Source organism: Narcine bancroftii, chromosome 8 (genome assembly GCF_036971445.1).
Source record: "Narcine bancroftii isolate sNarBan1 chromosome 8, sNarBan1.hap1, whole genome shotgun sequence".
Taxonomy (NCBI): Eukaryota; Metazoa; Chordata; class Chondrichthyes; order Torpediniformes; family Narcinidae; genus Narcine; species Narcine bancroftii.
This window is the reverse complement of record NC_091476.1, coordinates 104,031,645-104,054,264: the sequence shown is the minus strand read 5'-3', so window position 1 is coordinate 104,054,264 and position 22,620 is coordinate 104,031,645. Positions and strand designations below refer to the sequence as shown.

General features: G+C 40.3%; 1 protein-coding gene across 3 annotated transcripts; it reads left to right on the top strand.

The window, feature by feature from the left end:
• Positions 1 to 578: 578 nt before the first annotated feature.
• On the top strand, positions 579 to 21,792 carry ift46 (intraflagellar transport 46 homolog (Chlamydomonas)). Of its 3 annotated transcripts, none has more exons than XM_069894673.1 (12): positions 579 to 824; positions 6,001 to 6,097; positions 8,788 to 8,876; positions 9,977 to 10,095; positions 11,765 to 11,839; positions 14,607 to 14,700; positions 14,984 to 15,112; positions 16,649 to 16,767; positions 19,051 to 19,117; positions 19,219 to 19,279; positions 20,179 to 20,264; positions 21,597 to 21,792. In XM_069894673.1, exons 1-12 carry the CDS (start codon positions 660 to 662, stop codon positions 21,687 to 21,689), a joined length of 1,194 nt encoding a protein of 397 aa, XP_069750774.1. In that variant the 5' UTR covers positions 579 to 659; the 3' UTR covers positions 21,690 to 21,792. The 3 variants fall into 3 exon arrangements, with proteins under 3 accessions (XP_069750774.1, XP_069750775.1, XP_069750776.1); XM_069894674.1 differs by lacking the exon at positions 579 to 824 and adding an exon at positions 835 to 1,118; XM_069894675.1 differs by lacking the exon at positions 579 to 824 and adding an exon at positions 835 to 1,146.
• The last annotated feature ends 828 nt before the right edge of the window (positions 21,793 to 22,620 follow it).

The following is a 22,620-nucleotide window of genomic DNA, read 5'->3' as shown; positions in this document are numbered from 1 at the left end:
TTCCTTCATCCATGTATTGTCTAAGACATACGAATACAAGATGAAACAATGCTCTCTGGTACAAAGATGCCAACACTCAGGCCAAGCAAAATTCCAGAGGGTTGTTAAATCAGCCTGCGATATCCCGGACACCAGGCTTCACTCCATCGAGGACATCTACAAGAGGTGGTTTCTTGAGAAAGCAGCCTCTATCCTCAAGGACCCCCACCACCCAGATAATGCTCTTTTCACTCTGCTACCATCTGAAAGAAAGGTACAGGTTCCTGAACATGAGCACTCAGCAGGACGAGGACAGCTTCTTCCCAGCTGCCATCAGATTCCTGAATGATCAATGAGCCAAAGACACTGCCTTACTTGGACTTAGCATCGTTTTTGTAAAGTAGTTTAAATGAATGTTTGCACTGGGACGCTGCCGCAAAACAATGAATTTTCGTCACTTGTTCGTGACAATAGATTCTGATTGTATTCGGTGGACTTTGGACTCCCGTGTGGAGATTGTAAGTCCTCCCTGCGAACGCTTCGATTGCCTTTGAATGAGCGAGTCTTCCCCCCGCATCCCAGTGACAGTGCTGATTGGACGTTAATTAGCCGCTGTACATTCTCCTTTGTGAAGGGGTCGGGAAACTGGTGAATGAAATCCAAGACGTCCTACAAATGCCATGCCATCCGACGACCGAGCCGAGGTCCACAGGGCTGAACCCACACCTCCCGCCGTCTGCCACCTCGTCCTAGCTCATTGCAGCCGAGTTTGCGCAGGCGCGGTCAGTTCTCGCGGCGTTTCGTCGGGGGAGTTCATGGCGGAGTCGGACTCCGAAGGCGCTAAGGTAACCATAGTAACGCGCGGCCTGGTTTTGATGAACAAGCTGGATACGGATGAGCTCTCACTCTTATTCGGCGCTGTGGCCCTAAATGACACCTGAGGCTGTGCGCGGTGAGCGACCCGGCCCGGCCCGGCCCGGCCGAGCGAGCGGGTGGGCAATGAGCGTCTGGCAAGATCGGCAGCGAGAGACTCAGCGGGTCGAGCGGTATCTGAGGGGAAAGGAGCCTGTTCGGACTGAGGCCCCGCAGAGTGTGTCAAATTCAGGCTTTCACGTGAATAATTCTGTGGCTATATGCTGGTAATGCTCTCTTTCCTCCTCTGACCTGGTAAGATTTCTCATGTGCTCACACACTTGCTAAATCCATTGGCTGGATATTCAACTGCGCAAGGCATCGCTGCTCAGGCCAAGTCAGTGGTCGCTTCCATCATACGTTACCACACATAACTGATAAACAATGGAAATTCTTGCAAAGTCCACCTCCCCTTCCTCTGAGTCCTTTCACCAAGGGGGTGTCTGGAATGCATTGTCAAGGGTGGTGGTGGAGGCTGGTACCTTCAGGATATTTAAATCACTCTTAGACACATAGATGCAGGAAAAATAGAGGGTTAGATTGTTTATATAGGTCAGCACAACATCATTGGCTGAAGGGCCTGTACTGTGCTATTGTTAGGTATAAGCCCGCCCTTTGCTGGACACCATGACGCCCACGTGTCAGTAGCCATATTAGTCTAATAGAAGTAAAGGATGAGAAAGCATCACGTCTCCGAATTTTAATTGTGAGCATACACAACAGTGGCGATGAAGATGGGATAACTACGTAAAACAGTTTAACTACTGCATAGCTCACAATATCGTGGAAGGTCCAGTAAACCGCAAACGTGCCCTCTTCCTCTGTATAATGGGCAGCAAAACATATGACCTCAAGACCTTGCTGGCCCCGGAGGATCCAGGGACGAAGACATTCAACGAATTATGCACAGCTTTAAGGAACAATTTAAGCCCCAAACAATCAGTCGTGGCAGAAAGGCAACGATTCTATGAAAGGAAACAAGGACCAGAAGAAACAGTAAGTGAATACATGGCATTGTTGTGCAAACTGACAGAGCACTGTCATTTCAAGCAGTTTCTAAATCAGGCACTGTGAGGCAGATTAGTGATGGGGCTGACAAATCGCCAAGCAAAGCAAAAATTATTAGCAATGGATAAAGACGTTACGTTACAGATTGTATACAGGGCTTCCTGCAGCTTTGAAATGGCAGATAAAAACTTGGATGTGGGTCAACCAGACCTACTGGTCGGGAGGTCTTCCCGCCAACAATGCTTCTGTTGTGGGAAATACAACCACCGAACAGAAAACTGTTTCTTCAAAAATTCTAAATGCAACCATTGCAAAACAGAAGGACATATCAAAGCTAAATGTCTGCTTCTAAAGCGCAGCTGGCCTATTGCAGAGAGAGAGAGGCAACCTAACAACGACGATAACAGCCTAACGGCTGACCTTCAAGCTCCTGAGATATTACATATCCGAGGAATAAATGGAGGAGACACAGCAATCTTTACACAGCTAAAAATAAACAGACACCCCACTGAAGATGGAGTTAGACATGGGGCAGAGGTGTCTTTAATGCCGTTACATGTAAAGGAATGCTTGTTATCACACCTCCCAGTAAAAACAACTGAAATAACTCTTAAGATCTGTTACAGGAGACAGAATCAAAGTGTTTGGAAAATGTACGATCCAAGTACAATACAAACAACAGCAACCAAAAACACTCTCCCTCTACATCGTAGATATCCAGGGACCAGCACTTTTCGGAAGAAATTGACTTCAACACATTCCCCTAGACTGGCTGGAAGTCGGTTCAATAGTAAATGTAAACCACACGGACACCTCCTAGCCAGAACTCAACCAAATCCTTAACAACCATGCAGTGGTTTTCCAACAAGAATTGGTGAAAATCAAAAGGTTCAAACCAAACTGCAATTAAAAGGTAATGCAGAACCAAAATTCTTCAAAGTCAGAACAGTCCCATTTGCTATGAAAGGGAAAATTGAGGCTGAATTAAACAGACTGAAACATGAAGGCATATTACAACCAATACAATACAGTGATTAGGCAGTGCCCTTTGTACCCGTACAAAAAGCAAATGGTGAGATTTGCATTTGCGGTGATTACAAAGTCACCATCAATCCATCACTCAAAATACCTGAAAACCCCATGCCCAAGGGGAAAAAATTCACAAACTAGATTTGTCACAAGCATATCAACAGATAGAATTGGACAAAAAAATCAAGGGAATATGTGACAATCAATCCCCATCTGGGACTATTCACCTAGACACAGGCCTTAAGGAATTTCAGCAACACCTGCGAGTTTTCAAGCAACAATAGGCAAATTTCTACATGGACTCTCAGTTGGATGTTACCTAGATGATATCATCATCATGGGTCGAAATATCAGTTATCACGTATGAAAACTTGAAACGGTTTTAACCAGACGACAACAGGCTAATATACGATTACAAAAGGATAGATGTGTCTTCATGCACCCCTCAGTAACATATCTTTGGTTTACAGTTGACAAGATAGTGCGAATTTAATCGCAAGGCCCCATACCCAACCAACAAGTCCTTTCTAGGACTTGTTAATCACTACCAAAAACATATCCCTAATATGTCTACACTATGTAACCCGCTGAACCAATTACTCAAGAAACTAAAAGTACAGTCGATGTAAAAAAATTCACACTGATCACAGACAACAAGCCTCTTAGTTTACTCCTGGGGCCACACAAAGGTATACCAGTATTAGCAACGGCCAGAATTCAACTGTGATATAAAACGTAAACCAGGAACACTCAATAATCATGCAGATGCCTTATCATGCATGCTGCTTCCCAAGACAGTACAACGAGAAGAAATTATTAAATGGACAGCCATCAACCAAGAACAACTTCAACAACTGCCCATTACAGCCCAGATGATTGCAAAGGAAACCTGAAAAGAGGCAAATTAAGCACCCTTAATGGGTGTCCCGAATCTGAAGTAATTCCAGAAGATCTAAAACCTTACCACACACGCCTCCTTGAATTATCAATCAAAGAAGGATTTTACTATGGGGTATCCATACAATTATGGCAAACTACCATGTTATCAGAACTACACCACAGCCATCCAGGAATGATACGAATGAAAGCACTTGCCCGGATGCATGTCTGGTGGCCCTCCATAGACAGAGACATTGAAACAATAGTAAGAGAATGCAAAGTATGTTAGTCAATGCAGCCAAAAATGCTTCAAGCCAAAGCTAACTCATAGAAATGGTCATCCAAACCTTGGCATCAGATTCATGAAGACTTCGCTGGACCATTCATGAGTGAGACTTTCCTAATAGCTGTGGATGCACACTCCAAATGGCCAGTAGTTTCACAGCTGAAAACACCAAAGCAGATCCCATGATTGACTATCTATGAGCTACCTTTACCACTTATGGATTTCCTCATGAATTAGTTATGGGTAATGGGCCTCAATTTACATCAGATCATTTTTTAAAATTTATGCGCAAAAACAATATCAGACATGTTTTGTCCGTACCCTATCACCCAAGTACTAATGGGGAAGCAGAACGTTTTGTACAAACATTCAAAAAAGCAATGAAAACCATGAAACTTCTAAATGCCTCCTGGAAACTCAAAATCGCAGATTTCCTATTGGGATACAGAAACACACTGCATTCTACCACAAAACACATTCCAGCAGAATTAATGTTTGGCTGCAATCTGTGGACCAGGCTGTCCACAGTTCATCCAGATCTGGGTCTACGATTGCAAAAAACAGCATCACCACAAACCTCACCTAGAACATTGGAAGTGGGCGAGAGAGTTCTGGTACAAGATTTCTTTGGCTTGGCTTCGCGGTCGAAGATTTATGGAGGCGGTAAATGTCCACGTCAGCTGCAGGCTCGTTTGTGGCTGACAAGTCCGATCCGGGACAGGCAGACACGGTTGCAGGGGAAAATTGGTTGGTTGGGGTTGGGTGTTGGGTTTTTCCTCCTTTGCCTTTTGTCAGTGAGGTCTTCTTCAAAGGAGGTTGCTGCCCGCCGAACTGTGAGGCGCCAAGATGCACGGTTTGAGGCGATATCAGCCCACTGGCGGTGGTCAATGTGGCAGGCACCAAGAGATTTCTTTAGGCAGTCCTTGTACCTTTTCTTTGGTGCACCTCTGTCACGGTGGCCAGTGGAGAGCTCGCCATATAACACGATCAAGGGAAGGCGATGGTCCTCCATTCTGGAGACGTGACCCACCCAGCGCAGCTGGATCTTCAGCAGCGTGGACTCGATGCTGTCGACCTCTGCCATCTCGAGTACTTCGACGTTAGGGATGAAAGCGCTCCAATGAGTGTTGAGGATGGAGCGGAGACGACAATATAAAGACCCATGGGTGATGGGAGTAATCTTATAAAAATTGAGCCCCTGGTCATACTCTGTTCTAGTGAGGGACAGATTGTGGAAGTGACACATTGACCAATTACAAGCATTGACTGACACCAAGGTCCATGAACTGGAGGAAGTGGAATCAGACCTGCCATGGCATTCCCCAACCATTCCACCCCTCAGGCGAGTTGGGGGGGTGGTGGTCAGAGATGGTCACAGAGCCGAGCAGTCCAGTGAGGAGCCCAGTAATTGAGATGCAGCCAGGAGGGCAGCAAAGATGGGCAGTCGCCACTGAAGGTCAGCAAAGGCGGGCAGTCTCTGTTGACTCAACCGCCGACCCGACTATGGGTCCCGAGCAAAGCTCGGCACAGCAAACCATGCCAAGACAGTCCAAAAAAGACCACCTGAATGCTTTAAGGACTATGTGCTCTGATTATTATTAAGTACTTTCCCTTTTATAATTACTCATGAGATGTATTCTAATTCTCACTTATAGTCCTGGGCCCACATCGTGATGTCACCCTTCCATATACATATATAAAACCCTGTGTGTTAGTAGCCGTGTTAGTCTAATAGAAGTAAGGGATGAGAAAGCATCACGTCTCTGAGTCTTAATTGTGTGTGTGCAGACACAACAGTTATGTTCTAAGGTTTTTTTTAGCAAAGTACAACATGAAAAAAAAGGTTTGCTTCCACATAAGAAACCAGGCAATTCATCACATTAAAACAAGTTTTAATCTGTTTTCAGACAAAGCTTGTTACTAACCAGCCATATGATGAAAGTCTGGATGTGAATGATTCTGAAGAAGTAGCAAGCATCTACACCCCATCTCCAAGGCAATCTGGTAAGTACAGGTGAATAGTACCTCTGAAACAAAGGTAAATATATAATGAAGAGGCCAGATTATGGCATACATTATCAAATATTTCATGAAGCCTGCTATGGCATAAAATGGTCCACATCACAGTGGCTGTGATTGATGTGAGAAAATGTCAGAGAGGAACTCACAATGGAAGATATCAATGATATTTGTGTTGAATTTAACCACTGCTATCAAATGCTCGCAGTATATGCCCAGACAAATAAATAAAATGCAGATTATCAAAACCCACAAAAATATCTCTTGCGAGAAACTGCAATGCTTTCATTTCTTCAAGTGAAGGCAATAACTCAGGAAAAAAATTTGTTCTAGTTTCTTATTCAAAATAGTGAGTGATTGATGACTTGCTATTCATAAAAGGTATGAACCCAATTCTGTTGTGTCACAATCTTGATGCACACAAATATTCATTGAATAGAAATCCCAAGACTTTTTATGAATAGAATTTTTTTTAGTTGTCATGTGTATTGAGATACAGTGAAAAGCCTTGTTTTGCATGCTCTCTGGGCAAGTCAACTCATATTTAAGTACAACAGAACAAAAATGCTCAGTATAGTGTTCTAGTGTCAAAAATACAAGGTGTAAGGTTCCTCAGGGAAGGTTAGTCAGGAAGATTCAATCATTAGGTATTAACATTGAAGTAGTAAAGTGGATTCAACAATGGTTGAATGGGAGATGCCAGAGAGTAGTGGTAGATAACTGTTTGTCAAATTGGAAGCCAGTGACTAGTGGTGTGCCTCAGGGTTCAGTATTGGGTCCATTACTATTTGTTATATACATTAATGATCTGGATGATGGGGTGGTAAATTGGATTAGTAAGTATGTGGATGATGCGAAGATAGGTGGAGCTGTGGATAGTGAAGAAGGGTTTCAAAGCTTGCAGAGGGATTTAGGCCAGTTAGAAGATGGACTGAAAGATGGCAGATGGAGTTTAATGCAGATAAGTGTGAGGTGTTACATTTTGGTAGAGCTAATCAAAATAGGACATGCAAGGTGAATGGTAGGGCATTGAAGAATGCAGTAGAACAGAGGGGTCTAGAAATAATGGTACATAGTTCCCTGAAGGTGAAGTCACATGGTGGTGTCATAGGGTGGTGAAGAAAGCTTATGGTATGTTGACCTTCTTAAATTAGAGCATTGAATATAGGAGCTGGGATGTGGTGTTAAAATTGTACAAGGCATTGGTGAGGCCATACTTGGAATATTGTGTACAGTTTTGGTAACTGAAGTATCGGAAAGATATCAACAAATTGTAGAGAATGTAGAGAAGATTTACTAGAATGTGTTAGGGGTATAGATAGAGTTAACGTGGAGAGTCTTTTTCCTTTAAGAAAGGGGAAGATGCAAACAAGAGGACATGAGAATTAGGAGGCAAAAGTATAGAGGAAACATGAGGGGGGACTTCTTCATTCAGAGAGTGGTGGGTGTGTGGAACGAGCTTCCAGACAAAGTGTTGTAGGCAGGCTCGATGTTAGCATTTAAGGAGAAGTTGGATATGTATATGGATGGGAAAGGAATAGGTTGAGTATAGGTCAGTGGGGTTAGGTGGGAGAAGGTATTTGGAATGGACTAGAAGGGCCAAGTTGGCCTGTTTTTATGCTGTAATTGTTATATTGAATAGTGTTACAAAGACAAATGCATGGTATGGAGAAAATTACAGTTAAACAGTGTAAGGACGTGATTTTTACCAATGAGAGATCCAGTCAAGAGTCTCTTGACAGCATGAAAGAAACTGTCCTTGAATCTTGAGGTGCTTATTTTATAGCTCAAGTATTTTCTCCCCCACAGAATGAGAGAGAAGAGAGTCTGGTTTTTAAATATGTTGGAGAGAGCAGGAGGTATAGATTGAGGCAATGGAGGGAACATTGGTTTGCCTGAACTGTGTTCACAACTCTGAAGTTTCCTGGCCCCACCTCTTTATCTTCAACTACTTCATCAATGATCTTGATTTCATCAAAATAAGGTCAAAAATGGAGATTTTTGCTGATGATTGGCCCAAGTTTTGCCCATTCACAACTTCTCAGAAAACAAAACAGCTGCATGCATTCAGGCATGAGCTGATCAGTAGTAATTAACATTCACATGACTAAAGTACCAGGCAATGATCATCCCCAACAAGAGAATATAACCATCTGGCCTGGAAACTATTTACCAGAAACTCACCTGTAAAAGACACTATAAATACAACAAGAGAATATCAGAGACCTACTAGATATACTGTAGCAAGTGCCTTATCTCCAGGCACCCTAAAGCCTTTCCATCACCTGCAAGCACGTTAGGACTGTGATGGAATGCTCTTCACTTGCCTGAATGAGTGCAGTGCCAGCAGCTCTCAAGAAGCTTGACAACAACAGCTTGGACCCTGCCAACCTCCCTAGTCATCATCACTAAACTATGGTTATATAACCCTACTCGCCCAGACTACTGCAATGGCATCTCCCAATCTCTATTCCCAAGGAAACAACTTTCTCAAGAGATAAGCAACAAATGCTAGCCTTGCCAGTGATGCCAAGATCTTGATACAGGATTTTTTTAAAAATGAAGACTCCTTAATGTTATATTTGTTCACTTGCAGCCACAGATCTTTTGCTCATTAACAGCAATGGAATCGTGATTCCAAAGATATTCTGATACTTCCTTCTGTTTGCTTTCAGGTGGCCCCAGGTTAAATCGTTCACAGACCAGAATCATGGCAGATAACAGCAGCGATGAGTACGACGAGGAAAATAGTAAGAAATCAGAGGTAAAATGTGTTTGGCACAACCATTTCGAGGCGATCCCCTCATGAATTCTGCCACGACATAAACATTAAATTAAAGAAATAAGTGGCTTCAAAGTAATGTAACCCATTTTGGGCCCAAATCGATGCACACATTAATTAATCTTGTGCCTGGACGTAGGCAAGTTTTTAAAATGAAGCCGAGTATTGGTCTAAACTTCAAATCAACAAAAAGGTGCCTGGAAAATTATATAGAGTTTAAGTTCACTTGAACAAGTGCAACTTGAAAAGCATTTTAATTTTAGGTTGTTAAATTTATGTGGAAATGAGCTCAATTTTGGGATTCTCGACTGTAAGAAAGCAACGTGCAATGGGGGAAAATGGTTTGTCCTTTTGAGGACTTTCCAAGCCATTGTCAATGTTTGAAATAGACTTGCTATCATATGTTTGCTGATAGGATTCCCTTCTGTCATTGAAGGATGATTATGGACTTTACCAAACAGTTTGACTAAAAGCATGAGGAGCTGAGCTGTCCAGGCTATTAATGTTCAAAGCTCCAATCTTGTACTATGTTAACTGCACTAAACTGAAATTGTGGAAGGTTTGGTAAGATTGGTAGCTTCTGATTTGGAGAAAAGGACCAATATACCAGGATTCCCACTCTTGTCCTTGATTCAGACCTTGGGTTTAGGGATCATTGACACATGGTTGTTATTTCTTTTGCAGTCAAGTAGCCTTTTGATATGTAAACTCTAAAACTCGTTCCTGATGATCTTCATATGAGTACAGTATCAGAGGATATTGCCATCCTCAAATCAACTCCAAGAAAAGGGATTTTTGTTTTTTCATGTTAAGTAGAAGAAGGAAACGGCTTCATGACACAGAATCCCCAAGTAAAATGCTACTTCGGAGGAAGATGCATGATTTTGGCACAAGGAAAGGCAACACCCCGCCAACAAAAGAATAACCTCCACAACCTGTGGCCTTTTCTCAAATTCTTGGGCTTCTGGAGAGAGTGGATTATGTCTTATTTTTCTGAATATAGGTACTCTTCATTACTTAGCATCACAAACAGTCAAGGTATTTCTTCTTTGAAATGAATTGTCTTTATCTGTATCTAACAGGAAAAAAAGAAGGGCTCTAAGTCCCTGCGGGGTTTCATTGAGGATGAGGATGACGATGAAGATTCAGATGACACAGAATCTGATGAAGATGATGAAGAACATGGAACACCACCAGATGGGTGAGTCTGGCCAGAAGTTGAACAGAAGTGAAATCCAAAATGGTTTCCTTTTTGACATTGTTGACCATCTGGGTAAGAAGTCCCAAGGTGAAATCCCTGATCAGTATTAATCTAAGGTAGACTTTTAACAAAAAATATGGGGAATTGGTGAGATTTATGGAAGAGAGTTAAAAAGATATGTTGTGAGAAAATATTTGGCCAGAAGTGGAAGAAACCAAATTGTGGCCTAAGAGACTGAAAGCTTTGGAAAGGATGATGGAGAGGAGAACGGTGTACAGGGGTCTATAGTTAGATGGATATAGCAGAAATTCATCCATTGGGAAATTTTCACTGAGGGAAGCACTGGAGGTAGAGTGGAGTCAGTGTAGACCAGAAATGGTATAATGAGAAGGGTTTTAGTGTAATGGACTGTTTCTTGTATCAGTTGGTGTTTATGGATTTTGTTAAGAATCCCAACACTGATCCAGTCATTTGATTTAATTTGACTTACAGAGGTATTGAGCAAGCTATTTTACTCAAATCAACACTGAACTGATTAGTTTGTGGTAACTTTCGGTTTGGCTGTTCATACTATTAACAATTGGGGATTTTTTTCATTGCCACATTTCAATAGGGGTAAATTGCAGTCAGGGGCTCTACTCAACCTACGTCTAGAGGGCAATATTGGGTTGCTACAAAGCCTCTGCTTTTGAAATAATCTTGTTCCTGTAGTTGATCTTTCAGGAGAAAGAGACCATAAATAAGTCCTTATTTTTTTTTTTACCATGGTCAGTCTTTCCAGTGATACTGCAGTTTCACACTGTACACCATTTCCAAGTTAGCTGCACCTTTACCTAGACATTCTTAAAGGAAACCTGATTGAAATAACCTGCTATTGCTGCGTTCTAGAGGTTTTTTTTTGATTAGCACTAACCATGATGTTAGCAGACCTAGTATTCATTGTGTACCTTTGTGTGCCAAATATCTGTGATAACAAGGGAAAGTTGCAGAACTGAACAGGTTGTTATGGCTGATTTGAATAAATTTTTCAGTATATTACAGGGATATGAAAGAGAAGTGCAAAGAGAAACAAATGTCTCCATTGGGGATTATATTCTTTAAAAAAAATTGAAACAACATTGAGAATTAAGAAAACATTCTAATCGCAGGTGGTAGAAATTTGGAATTCTCCTTTTTAAACATAATTTTAAAAACTGGATTATAGATTTTTGATAACCAAACTTAGCAAAGAATCAGGGGAAAAATGCAGGAATTGAAGTTGGGTCAAGGATCATCCTTGATCTCATTGAATAGAGGAAAATGCTCACAGGACTGAACAGCCTCCTCCTGCTCCTACTTAGGCAGGAAGTTGCCATTGTGCACTGCTATATCATGTGCATGTGCATTGGAGGGATTCAACTTCATAAGACTGAATTGCAAACCACTTGGACTATTTACATTAGTTTAAATACTTGTTAAAAATTAGCCATTAGTTAACAAAGGCTTTTAATCTTGTAAGAATTCTGATGAGGTCTGATAAAATATTTCTTCAATCAACTGTCATTCTAAGGTCTAAATGTGGTGGCATTTGATGTAATATCTTCTTACTGTGTTGAAGTTATCATTGTCTTTGCTGATGGAACCAGAAAACTGAGTCATTGTTGATATTGCAAATGTATTTCTCTTTCAGTGCATATGACCCTGCAGATTATGAGCATCTCCCCACTTCTACTGAAATAAAGGAGCTCTTTCAGTACATCACACGGTAATAGTCTGCAAATAATTTATTTCATTTAGATAGATATGACTCTAGAGGTGGTTTATATTCTGCACAAGTATTGAGAGAGTTGTCCTACATGAATTTTCAATGATAGTATGTTTTCAATTCCCCAATCTTGCAGTCTTTTCGAATAGTTGTCAAGCAGAAATTGAGTTGGTAAATCATTGGCAGCTCCTGATATTTATGCAAAAGTGTATTTCCAATGCCAGCTCAATTAGGCAGTTTTATAGTACTATAGGTAGTAGCATATGGCTGACTCATTGTGCACTGTATAGCATGTACCTAATTTGCTGACTGCCAATACTTGATTTGTTGTGTACTTCTGCAGTATATTCATCATGACTTACTTGTTAGTCACTGTTACAGCACCAGCAGTTAGGGCCAGAGTTTGAATCCCTCACTGTCTGTAAGGAGTTTGTACATTCTTCCCATATCAGAGTGGGTTTCCTCCAAGGACTCGGTTTCATTCCACCATTCAAAACATACTGGGGATGGTAGGTTAGTTGGGTGTAATTGGATGGCATGGACTCGTGGGCCGAAATGTCTGTTACTAGGTTGTATGTCTTTAAAAAAAACCTGTTTCCTTGATGGAGTGGGAGAATTGATCACTGGGAATCATCTTGAGTAAGCCAATTTTGAGGAGCCAATTTTGAAAAGTGTTACTTTTTTTAAATCATTGTTAAGTTTGGTTTTTCTTCATTTCCGGGCATGTATTTCCTCAAATACTAAACTTTTACTCTTGGTCTCAATCCAGTTTCTTGGTATAGTAGAGAGCTGTGAATAAATCACCTGTACACCCATTGCAATTAGCAAAATCTAAAATGGGGAAAGGGAATTTTGATATATATTTTTTTAAATTGGAGAAATTTACAGAAACAGGCTATTTGCCTGTTTTCTAACTTATCCAAGAGCTGTCATCCAATCTTTATACATCTTTTAACCTGACAATTAAAGTCATTTTTTAAAATTCCTTGCAAAATTGATTATAGAGTTTTTCTTTGAAAAGAGGCCTGATCAAGACTACAAAACATAATGGTTTGGATGGATAAAATGAAGAGGTAAACATTTCATTGGGAATACCCAAAACTAGCAACTATTTTTCTTTGGCTTGGCTTCGCGGACAAAGATTTATGGAGGGGTAATGTCCACGTCAGCTGCAGGCTCGTTTGTGGCTAACAAGTCCGATGCGGGCAGGCAGACACGGTTGCAGCGGTTGCAATGGAAAATTGGTGGGTTGGGGTTGTGTGTTGGGTTTTTCCTCCTTTGCCTTTTGTCAGTGAGGTGGGCTCTGCGGTCTTCTTCAAAGGAGGTTGCTGCCCGCCAAACTGTGAGGCGCCAAGATGCACGGTTTGAGGCGATATCAGCCCACTGGCGGTGGTCAATGTGGCAGGCATCAAGAGATTTCTTTAAGCAGTCCTTGTACCTCTTCTTTGGTGCACCTCTGTCTCGGTGACCAGTGGAGAGCTTGCCATATAACACGATCTTGGGAAGGCGATGGTCCTCCATTCTGGAGACGTGACCCACCCAGCGCAATTGGGCCTTCAGCAGCGTGGATTCGATGCTTGCGGATTCTGCCAGCTAAAGTACTTCGATGTTGGTGATGAAGTCATTCCAATGAATGTTGAGGATGGAGCGGAGACAGCGCTGATGGAAGCGTTCTAGGAGCCGTAAGTGATGCCGGTAGAGGACCCATGATTCAGAGCTGAACAGGAGCGTGGGTATTTCAACGGCTCTGTACACGCTGATCTTTGTGTGTTTCTTCAGGTGATTGTTTTTCCAGACTCTTTTGTGTAGTCTTCCAAAGGCACTATTTGCCTTGGCGAGTCTGTTGTCTAATTCTTTGTCGATCCTTGCATCAGATGAAATGGTGCAGCCGAGGTAGGTAAACTGGTGGATTGTTTTGAGTTCTGTGTGCCCGATGGAGATGTGGGGGGTGCTGGTAGTCATGGTGGGTAGCTGGCTGATGGAGGACCTCAGTTTTCTTCAGGCTGACTTCCAGGCCAAACATTTTGGCAGTTTCCGCAAAACAGGACGTCATGTGCTGGAGTGCTGGCTCTGAATGGGCAACTAAAGTGGCATCGTCTGCAAAGAGTAGTTCACGGACAAGTTGCTCTTGTGTCTTGGTGTGAGCTTGCAGATGCCTCAGATTGAAGAGACTGCCATCCGTGCGGTACCGGATGTAAACAGCGCCTTCATTGTTGAGGTCTTTCATGGCTTGTTTCAGCATCATGCTGAAGAAGATAGTAAAGAGGGTTGGTGCGAGGACGCAGCCTTGCTTCACGCTGTGGTCAATGGAGAAGAGTTTGGAGAGCTCATTTCTGTATCTGACCCGACCTTGTTGGTTTTCGTGCAGTTGGATAACCATGTTGAGGAATTGAGGGGGGCATCCGAGGCGCTCTAGTATTTGCCAAAGCTCTTTCCTGCTCACGGTGTCAAAGGCTTTATAGCAACTATAAATATAAGACAAGGATACCAAAATAAATATTCCAAAGGAAGAAATCGAGGTGAATTACTAGAAGGTTTCAAAAGGAAACTGGATAAATAAGGAGTGAAAAAAGAATGGAAAGTTATGTTGTCTGAGATGAGGTGAATGGAATAGAAGGAGATTCATGCAGATTCTTTGAACAAATGGCTTATTTCTGTGCCACACCCTTTTATTGCTGCTACATATTTATCTTAAATACATCTTTGCTGTTAAAGAAATCATGAGAAGTGGTTGTAACTTTTGATTTTGTTTGTTCATGTTTGACAGGTATACTCCACAGTCTATTGAGCTGGATCACAAACTGAAGCCATTCATTCCTGATTTCATTCCGTCAGTGGGTGATATCGATGCTTTTTTGAAGGTCAAGAAGTAAAATTTATATTCTTTTAAAATGCATATCTTTCTGTTTATCTTTCTAATTTTTTTTTACATTTAATCTATTCAAGCCATTTTCTTTCTATGTAATTTAGATTTCATTTTTTCTCAAACCAAGAAGAACTATTGACAAACTAGTTAGGGGGGGGGGGTAAACATACAAAATGTTAACTGGGAGCTAACTATGATACCTCTCTTGTCTAGTATATTTTGGGCAATTGCTACAAATTGTGAGAACTTCTTTCTGTTATTTTCCCTGTGACCTGTAGGTACCACGTCCTGATGGGAAGCCTGACAACTTAGGCCTAATCCCACTGGATGAACCTTGTGCAAAACAGTCTGATCCTACTGTTCTGTCACTGTGGTTAACAGAAAATTCAAAGCAGCACAGCATCACGGTAAGTAGAGAGGCACTGTATGGGAGCTTCAGCTGAAGTAAAACCATTGATTAGCCCAGGAATCTGTCCATGTTCTAAAATATTCATAAATTGTAATATATGATTGATCTGTGAAAAGTACTGAATAGCATTATTCTAAACTTAGAGCCTTAACCAGACAAGTCTTGAGAGTATGGTTTTATCAGTGGGGTAAATTGGAGGCTACAAATTTTGCGGTGGTTTTATAACTGCTGCAAAACTGTGGATGCATTGATTCATTGAAAATTTCAAAACCAACTGATCCTTTTTTTGAGGCATTATTCTGAAGGATTAATAATTCAGATAATTAGATCGAGCTAAGGTACTAAGAAGACATGATTTAATTAAACAAATGAATATTCTCCAGTTATTTAATGATCATCTCCTGTGATGGATAAGTTTGAAAGGAGGAATTGGAAGTACCACAGAAAAGAAAAAAGTTTATGTATTTCCTTTCCTTCAATGTGGATAAAAATATATCCCAAGAGACATCTCATAGAATGATGGTGCGAGTGTTGTGTACGAATTGACTACAAATTATTTAAAAGTTATTTTAAGGTCCTTCATTGGCTGTAGGTGCTCTTAGATGTTCTGTTAGGGACATGAAAGGAATTACATAAATCTTAGTCTTTCCACTGCAATATTTGCTCCTTCCATTTGGTCTTGCAGTCAGTACAATAATATCAGAAGATTATATCGTCTGTTTGATACTGTCTGAGAAATTTAAATGCAATGACATTTATTGGAACTCATTAATGGATCCCCAGTCGTAGGAATTACAGGAACAACATGATTCACTGACTTCAGTGGAGAGGCTGATGAGCACAGTACATGATAAATATCCAATTGACTATCAACTTCACTATTCAGACCTCAACATGGTCAATTGGGTGAGGTATGATGTACAATACTCCAATGCAGCAACAAATTGCATAGCATTGCTTCTTCAACAGAGAAAATTTTCTTCATTGCTGCATGGAAAACTTATTTTACAAAGTTTGTCACCAAGCTGCCTGATGAGATAGCTTGACAAGCAGATTTTAAGGATCTTCTTGAAAGGGGAAAGGTTTAGGGGAAGAATTTGATATCTGAGTTTCGAAGCAGCAGAGAACATTGTTGCCAGTGGTGGAGCAGTTTAAATGAGGGAAAGCTGGTGAAGAATATACATACATTAACTACCTATAGCTGAATCCAAAATGATCAGCATTCGGGTATCGCAATCCTGAAAATTTTCTTTTTTCTTCTTCTTTCCTTTCTTTCTACATTTGTATAGCTTTATTACATCTTTTATATTAACTATTTTGAGGGAGCAGGGTTTGGGAAGGAGGGGCTTTTTGGGAGGAGGTGAATACTGTCGTATATGTAACTTTTGATTTGATTCTTTTGCAATCTATTATTATATTAACTGATTACTGCACATATGGAGAAAATTTTAAATAAAATTTTCAAAAAAAAAAGCATCCAGATATCACATCCTTGCCTTTAAGATTGAGTTAACATTTCTTTCTTTTACCACAGCAATTGAAAGTGAAAAGTCTGGAGAATGTTGAAAAGAATCCAAAGGCACTTGACAACTGGATGGAAAGCATTAGTGAGCTGCACCGTTCCAAACCACCTGCTAATGTTCACTGTACCAAGTGAGTAATGTCTATTCCAGTGCCTGTTAATTTGTGTCCCTTCTGTTGGTGCATTAATTATTCAGGATCTAAGCAATGATCTTATTCTGTTCAGTCATGAGTTCACCACCTAACTCTGCAGATATCCCTCTCTCACGCTGTGAATTTTGGGACATGGTTTAGCATATTTCATTGCTCACTACTATATTGTTATTAAAAATATCAGAAGTATTTGCTTTCTTGATAAAGGAAGGACCAAAAATGTATCCTGGTAAGTCTTGATTTTTTTTTGTTCCTTTACAAATTTGCTGCAACATAGTTAATTTAACATACCAACTTTTGTCAGAAAACTCATGAAATCTGTTTCATTTTCTAAATGGAATTTCAGAGAATATAAAAAATAAACTCTGTGATCATTCTCTCCCGCTGCAGTTTACAATTCTTCAACTATCATGTTTAAAAAATACATTTCCTAGCAAAATAGAGTAGCTCTTTGTTTTATTACCTTAACACCTGTTTATCATTCACCATTGGATTACCCATGAAATTATTGTGAATTCTCTCAGGATGCATTTTAATTATTTTGTGGGAGAAGAAGGAATGTAAGATTATTTTTCTGTTATCTGAGAGTCCCTCTGTTAATACCTTAAAAGCTGGAAGTGTCATGTGTGCTTCTCTGTATTTGAACACGAAGATATAAAGGATTATTTTGTCATTTTTATGGCCTATTTTCATGTGCTTTTCATGACTACAATTGGACAAATATATGCTTCATTACTTTTTATGTCAGGCAAAATATTGTTACTCTAACTCATTCAGCCACTAAACTGCAACTTGACACAGATATTGATTACTCTTTGTCTTTAACCTATAATTAACTCGTTGCCAAAATATTTACTTGTACTGTGACAGATTATGTTTTAAAAGGAGATAAATTGAGGCAGGTTTTTTTTAGTATCGGTCACATACAAACACTTCAAAACAGATCTCATTTAAAATGCCAGAGCTCTGCTCAAGCCAGACAGTCCAGGCTCCGAGTGCCTTTGCACAAACTTTGAAGAATGCCTATAAGGACTTCACAAGTAGGTGTTAATTGGACATGCTGTGAAGTAATGGATTATTGGTTTGGAAAGCAACAGATGAACGAACTCAGAAGATTAAGTCCGGAGCCGAAGTCTGTCTGAGTGCAGTTGGCTGGTCTAAGAGGGTCATGTGGTTTTCTCTGAGTAAGAGGGAGTTCAGTTTTACAATTCAGCAGCAGCAGCTGGGACTGGAACAGGACAAGCTGGCAAGTTTGTGGAAAAAAACCATTTTGAAGACAGGTTGTGAATGCTTAGTTCAGTCTGTTCAAAGCCCTTATGGTCCATACAAGAAGAGAGACTGGCTGCATAATGTTTCACTTGAAATAAGGAAAACAAAAAGGAACTCTGTGGTGACCTAAAAGAAAGAGGCTATTATCTGGAAAACCCTGATGGGGCAAGTTTCTTCGGCAAGACACTGATGTGGCTGAAAAGAAGGAATCAGTTGTGGGTGTCCAATGACAAATCTCTCTGAAAACTGACAAGAACCCTCCTGAGCGGTAACCATTTAGTTTTCAAGCACCAAAACCTGGTGAAATTCATAAATGTTAAATTCTGTGCACAGTATAAGAATTGTCTGATACCGGTGAACTGGGAAGAATGAGAAGTGAGATTGGGCTGTGAATCAAAGAACTTTTTTTGAACTTACATACACAATGCATTCACGTGCACTTAGAATTAGAAGGGGGTTAAGTTAAGTTAGTTAAGTTAATAGTAATAAGTTAAAGTTTGATCCTGTTTTCATGTTTAAAGATAATTAAAAGCAACTTTTGTTTTAGTAACCATTTGTCTTGGTGAATTTCTATTTCTGCTGGGTTTTGGGCTCATAACCATGTTAATAATTAAACAATTTAAAAACTCTAAATTCAAATTTAGATGAATCCTTTACTCTGTGCTGCCTGATTTTTAAAATTTACAGAAGAATTTCTTCAGTTTGTCAAGATGATAGTTGAGCTGGATTGAACAAAAAGCTTCCCAATAAGATGGACCCCTCAAGATTAATTTGAGTCTTATGATATTGGTTCAAGAAGAAGACTGCTTCAGTTAGTTAGTTATCAAGGGGAAATTGTGTCCAGTATCTTTCTCCTGATCACCATCCACCAGTGAATCTTGTAGTAACCTCTGGTACGGGCAGTACCTTTGGAAATGCAAAGCAGCAAAAATAAAATTGTTTGCTTGTGGCTTGTAACAGTGGTTAATGTACTCTTTTCTCCTATACCGTTAGGCCAATGCCTGACATTGAGTCCCTCATGCAGGAGTGGCCATCAGAGTTTGAGGAGCTGCTGGGGAAGGTGAGTGAGTCCCTTTAGAACTGTAAATTTCACATTATTTATTGGTACTCTTAGTGTGATGCACTTGTCTCAAAAACTAAAGCATCTTTCTTTAAACTTAGGTGAGCTTGCCCACAGCAGAAACCAACTGTGACCTGCCCCAATATATTGATATGATTTGTGGTAAGCACCAACTGTTAACTTGGATTGCAGGAGGAAGTTTTAAAAGTAAATATCAACAATCTGTACTGTTAATTACATTCCTTCCGTTTCCACACATTTCCTCAATCACACCACTTGAGTAAAACAAAAGTAGGAAATGGCAAAAGCTGCAGCTTTCAGGTCTATCTCAAGTTTGTTTCTTTCTATACACATGCTGCCTTGTTTCTGACTGTTGTCAGCCCTTTCTGTTTTCAGGTTTCTGATTTTCAATTATAGTGTTTTTAGTATTGTAATTGGCCTCAATGGCTCCAGGAATGGGAGAAGAATGGTCACTTGTGCATGGTCCCATTCTCCCAATAGAAACACATGCATGCAGACATCATTCAGAGTCAGATATGGCAATGAATGAATAACTACTGGATCTCATTTGAAAAATAGCCAGTTTAGGACCTACTGGAGAATTGAGTTCCAATGGAAGTGTACCTCAGGAAAGTTGTTGCCTGAGGAGAAAACTTTTCTGCTTTGTTCTAATTTCCCTTAATAAATTTGTGAACTTATTTAAGAAGAAGAATTATCTGTACACCAGCACATTTATGTATGTGCTATATCAGTGACCCAAACCTACATGCTATAGTCCTCTCCACACCATGACTAATGTATTATGGAAAACATGCACCAGATATTGCTGCCAACTACACGAACACTTGACCAGGCTACAGTGCAAACAGACGTAGCAATGACAGCTAATTATTAGAAGTTTCTATCATGTACATTTAATCAACATTTTTCTCAAGATCATGAATGTAGGATCCATGAAAATGACCCGGCTTTTTTATACCATTTTTGAGATTAAGGTTTTACAAGCAATTGCTATTTTTAAAATATTTTGTCTTTCCCTTTTCCCCCCATCTCCCTCACAGCAATTCTTGATATCCCTGTATACAAGGACCGCATCCAATCCTTGCATGTGCTTTTCACTCTCTATTCAGAGTTCAAAAACTCACAGGTAAGAGATGCCTTGACAATAATATGAACGAGAAGCCTCAGTGTTTGTACCTTTCAAGAATATTGCCTTCCTTTCATTTTACTTCCATCCCATATAAGAATACAAGAATGCCAATTTTGTAAGTGGTTTATTTACTCCCATAAAATAAGGTGGCACGTTAGAGTAGTAGTTAGCATGACACTGTTACAGAGCCAGTGACCCATGTTCAAATCCAGCACTGTCTGTAAGGAGTTTAAATTTTCCCGGGTGCTCCAGTTTCCAACCACCCTCCAAAAACGTACAGAGATTGTAGATTTATTGGGCGGCACAGGCTTGTGGGCCAGAAGGGCCTGTTACCGTGATCTATGTCTAAATTAAATTCTTGTTTTTCCCCCCTCAATCAGTTGTTCATCTCCTCCAAACAAGATAATATTTTGCTGAAAGAAAGTCTGTTTTGGCTCTGTGGGTAACTATGTCATCTCTAGGCCAGTTGGTTCCAGTGTCCAAGTTAGGGACTTGAGCACAAAATCCAGGCAGATACATTAATAAGGATGAGTGTAGCATTGGGGTGGCAGATTACAGCTATGTTATTAAATCAAGGCTCTGTCTGCCCTCTTGGATGGATGCTGAAGTTTCACAGCCATAATGTGCAGAAGAGTGGGGGAGATCTCCCCGTCACCCTGCCCATTGTTACTGTATTTAATTTTAAAAGTGATTATGTAATAATTCTGTTATTTGCTGCTGTTGAACTTATTACATTTCCAGCAAATGTGACTACATTTCATAACTTAGTTATTAAGGCACATCAACTATCCTTGGGTCATCAAAGGTACTGTACATCTTCAGAGTCATCAAGTCGTGTAGCGTAGAAACAGGCCCTTTGGTCCACTTATCCATGCTGACCAAGGTTCCCATCTGCACTATTCCTATTTTCCTGCATTTGGCCAATATCCCTGCAATCATTTCCTATCCATGTAGCCGTTGGGATTGTACCCACCATTTTCTGTGCAGAAAAAAATGTTTATTTTTGAATTGGTCCTTAAATCCTCAATGACAATATACAGGTATATACAGTTATTGCATCACAGTCACTGTTTCAAATTGTATTTTGGTTTATTCTGGAAATTAAGCAGGCTTTGGTGATTCATCAGGTTTACACATTTATTTTGCATGTTTTAATACTGTATACTATACCCTACACTTAATATTTATGGTCAAACCGTTTTTGTTCCAACTGAAAAAAATGTTCCCATTGGGAGTAATTTGCATTGACTTTAGGTTACCTAGTGGTGCAATGGGCAGTGGTGATATATCTAAGAATGTTGAATATAATTATTCTCATCTTGTTTGCAGCATTTTAAAGCTCTAGCAGAAGGGAACAAAGTGAACAGTTCTGAGGAGCCTCCATCCCACAATGCAGATGTGGACATCATAACATTTGACTAAATAGCAGCTTTGAACAAATCGAATTTAATTCTGAAAGAAACATCTTGACTTATTTTTCTATTTATTATATACATTTTTCTAATAAATATTATTCTGAACAAGATTTTGTGTCATGTCGTTCATGCAACAATTATTTTGAAGTTGGTTAAATCAAAAAGGAAGGATTTTTTGAAAAAAATGACAAACATCAACAAATTTTGGTTAAATGTACATTTAGCTTTTCAAAAAGTTTTTTTTTAAAAGCAGAGAAAGACAGAAGCCTTTTGACCTTGCAATTGTAGTAAAATCACACAGAAATGTTGGAGGAACTTAGTCCTGGAGTGTCCAAGGGAGGTAAAAATATATCACCAACGTTTCAGGCCTGAGCACTTTCTCAAGATAAAAGCAACTAGATTATACAGTACCTTGAAGAAAGGTTCAGGCCCAAAATGTCAGTGCAGTGAAGTGGGATTCACTGGTAGTGTGTTGTGCTAATGGCTGGTTCTTCCCCCATCTGCTCACATATAATCCTGGTTTCCCGCCTAAATCCAGAACCCTTCTGAAGATCACTGTGAGACCCTACCCTTAGTTATAAGCTAATAAAAGCGTTTGTTCTCCCTCCTGTCGTGAGAGCTTTTATTCTCGCTACAAGTTTATTAGCTTATTCTCTAGAAGATGGAAGCAGTACTCAAGCCAGGTATGCTGCTGATAGACCCACTCCCCCGATGCAGCTGAGGAGTTCATGTACTGGCTAGACTGCTTCCAGGCCTACCTGAATGTGACCAGAGATGTCCTCCACACTGATGAACTCAGGAGGTCCGCACTCATTTTGAGGGTAGGAACAAAAGGGTATGCAGTCATCAGGGACTGCACTACATACCATGCTGCCATCGGGGAATTAAAGGCATGGTACCTGGTTGCAGAACGAGGTCCTAACGAGGCACTGACTCAC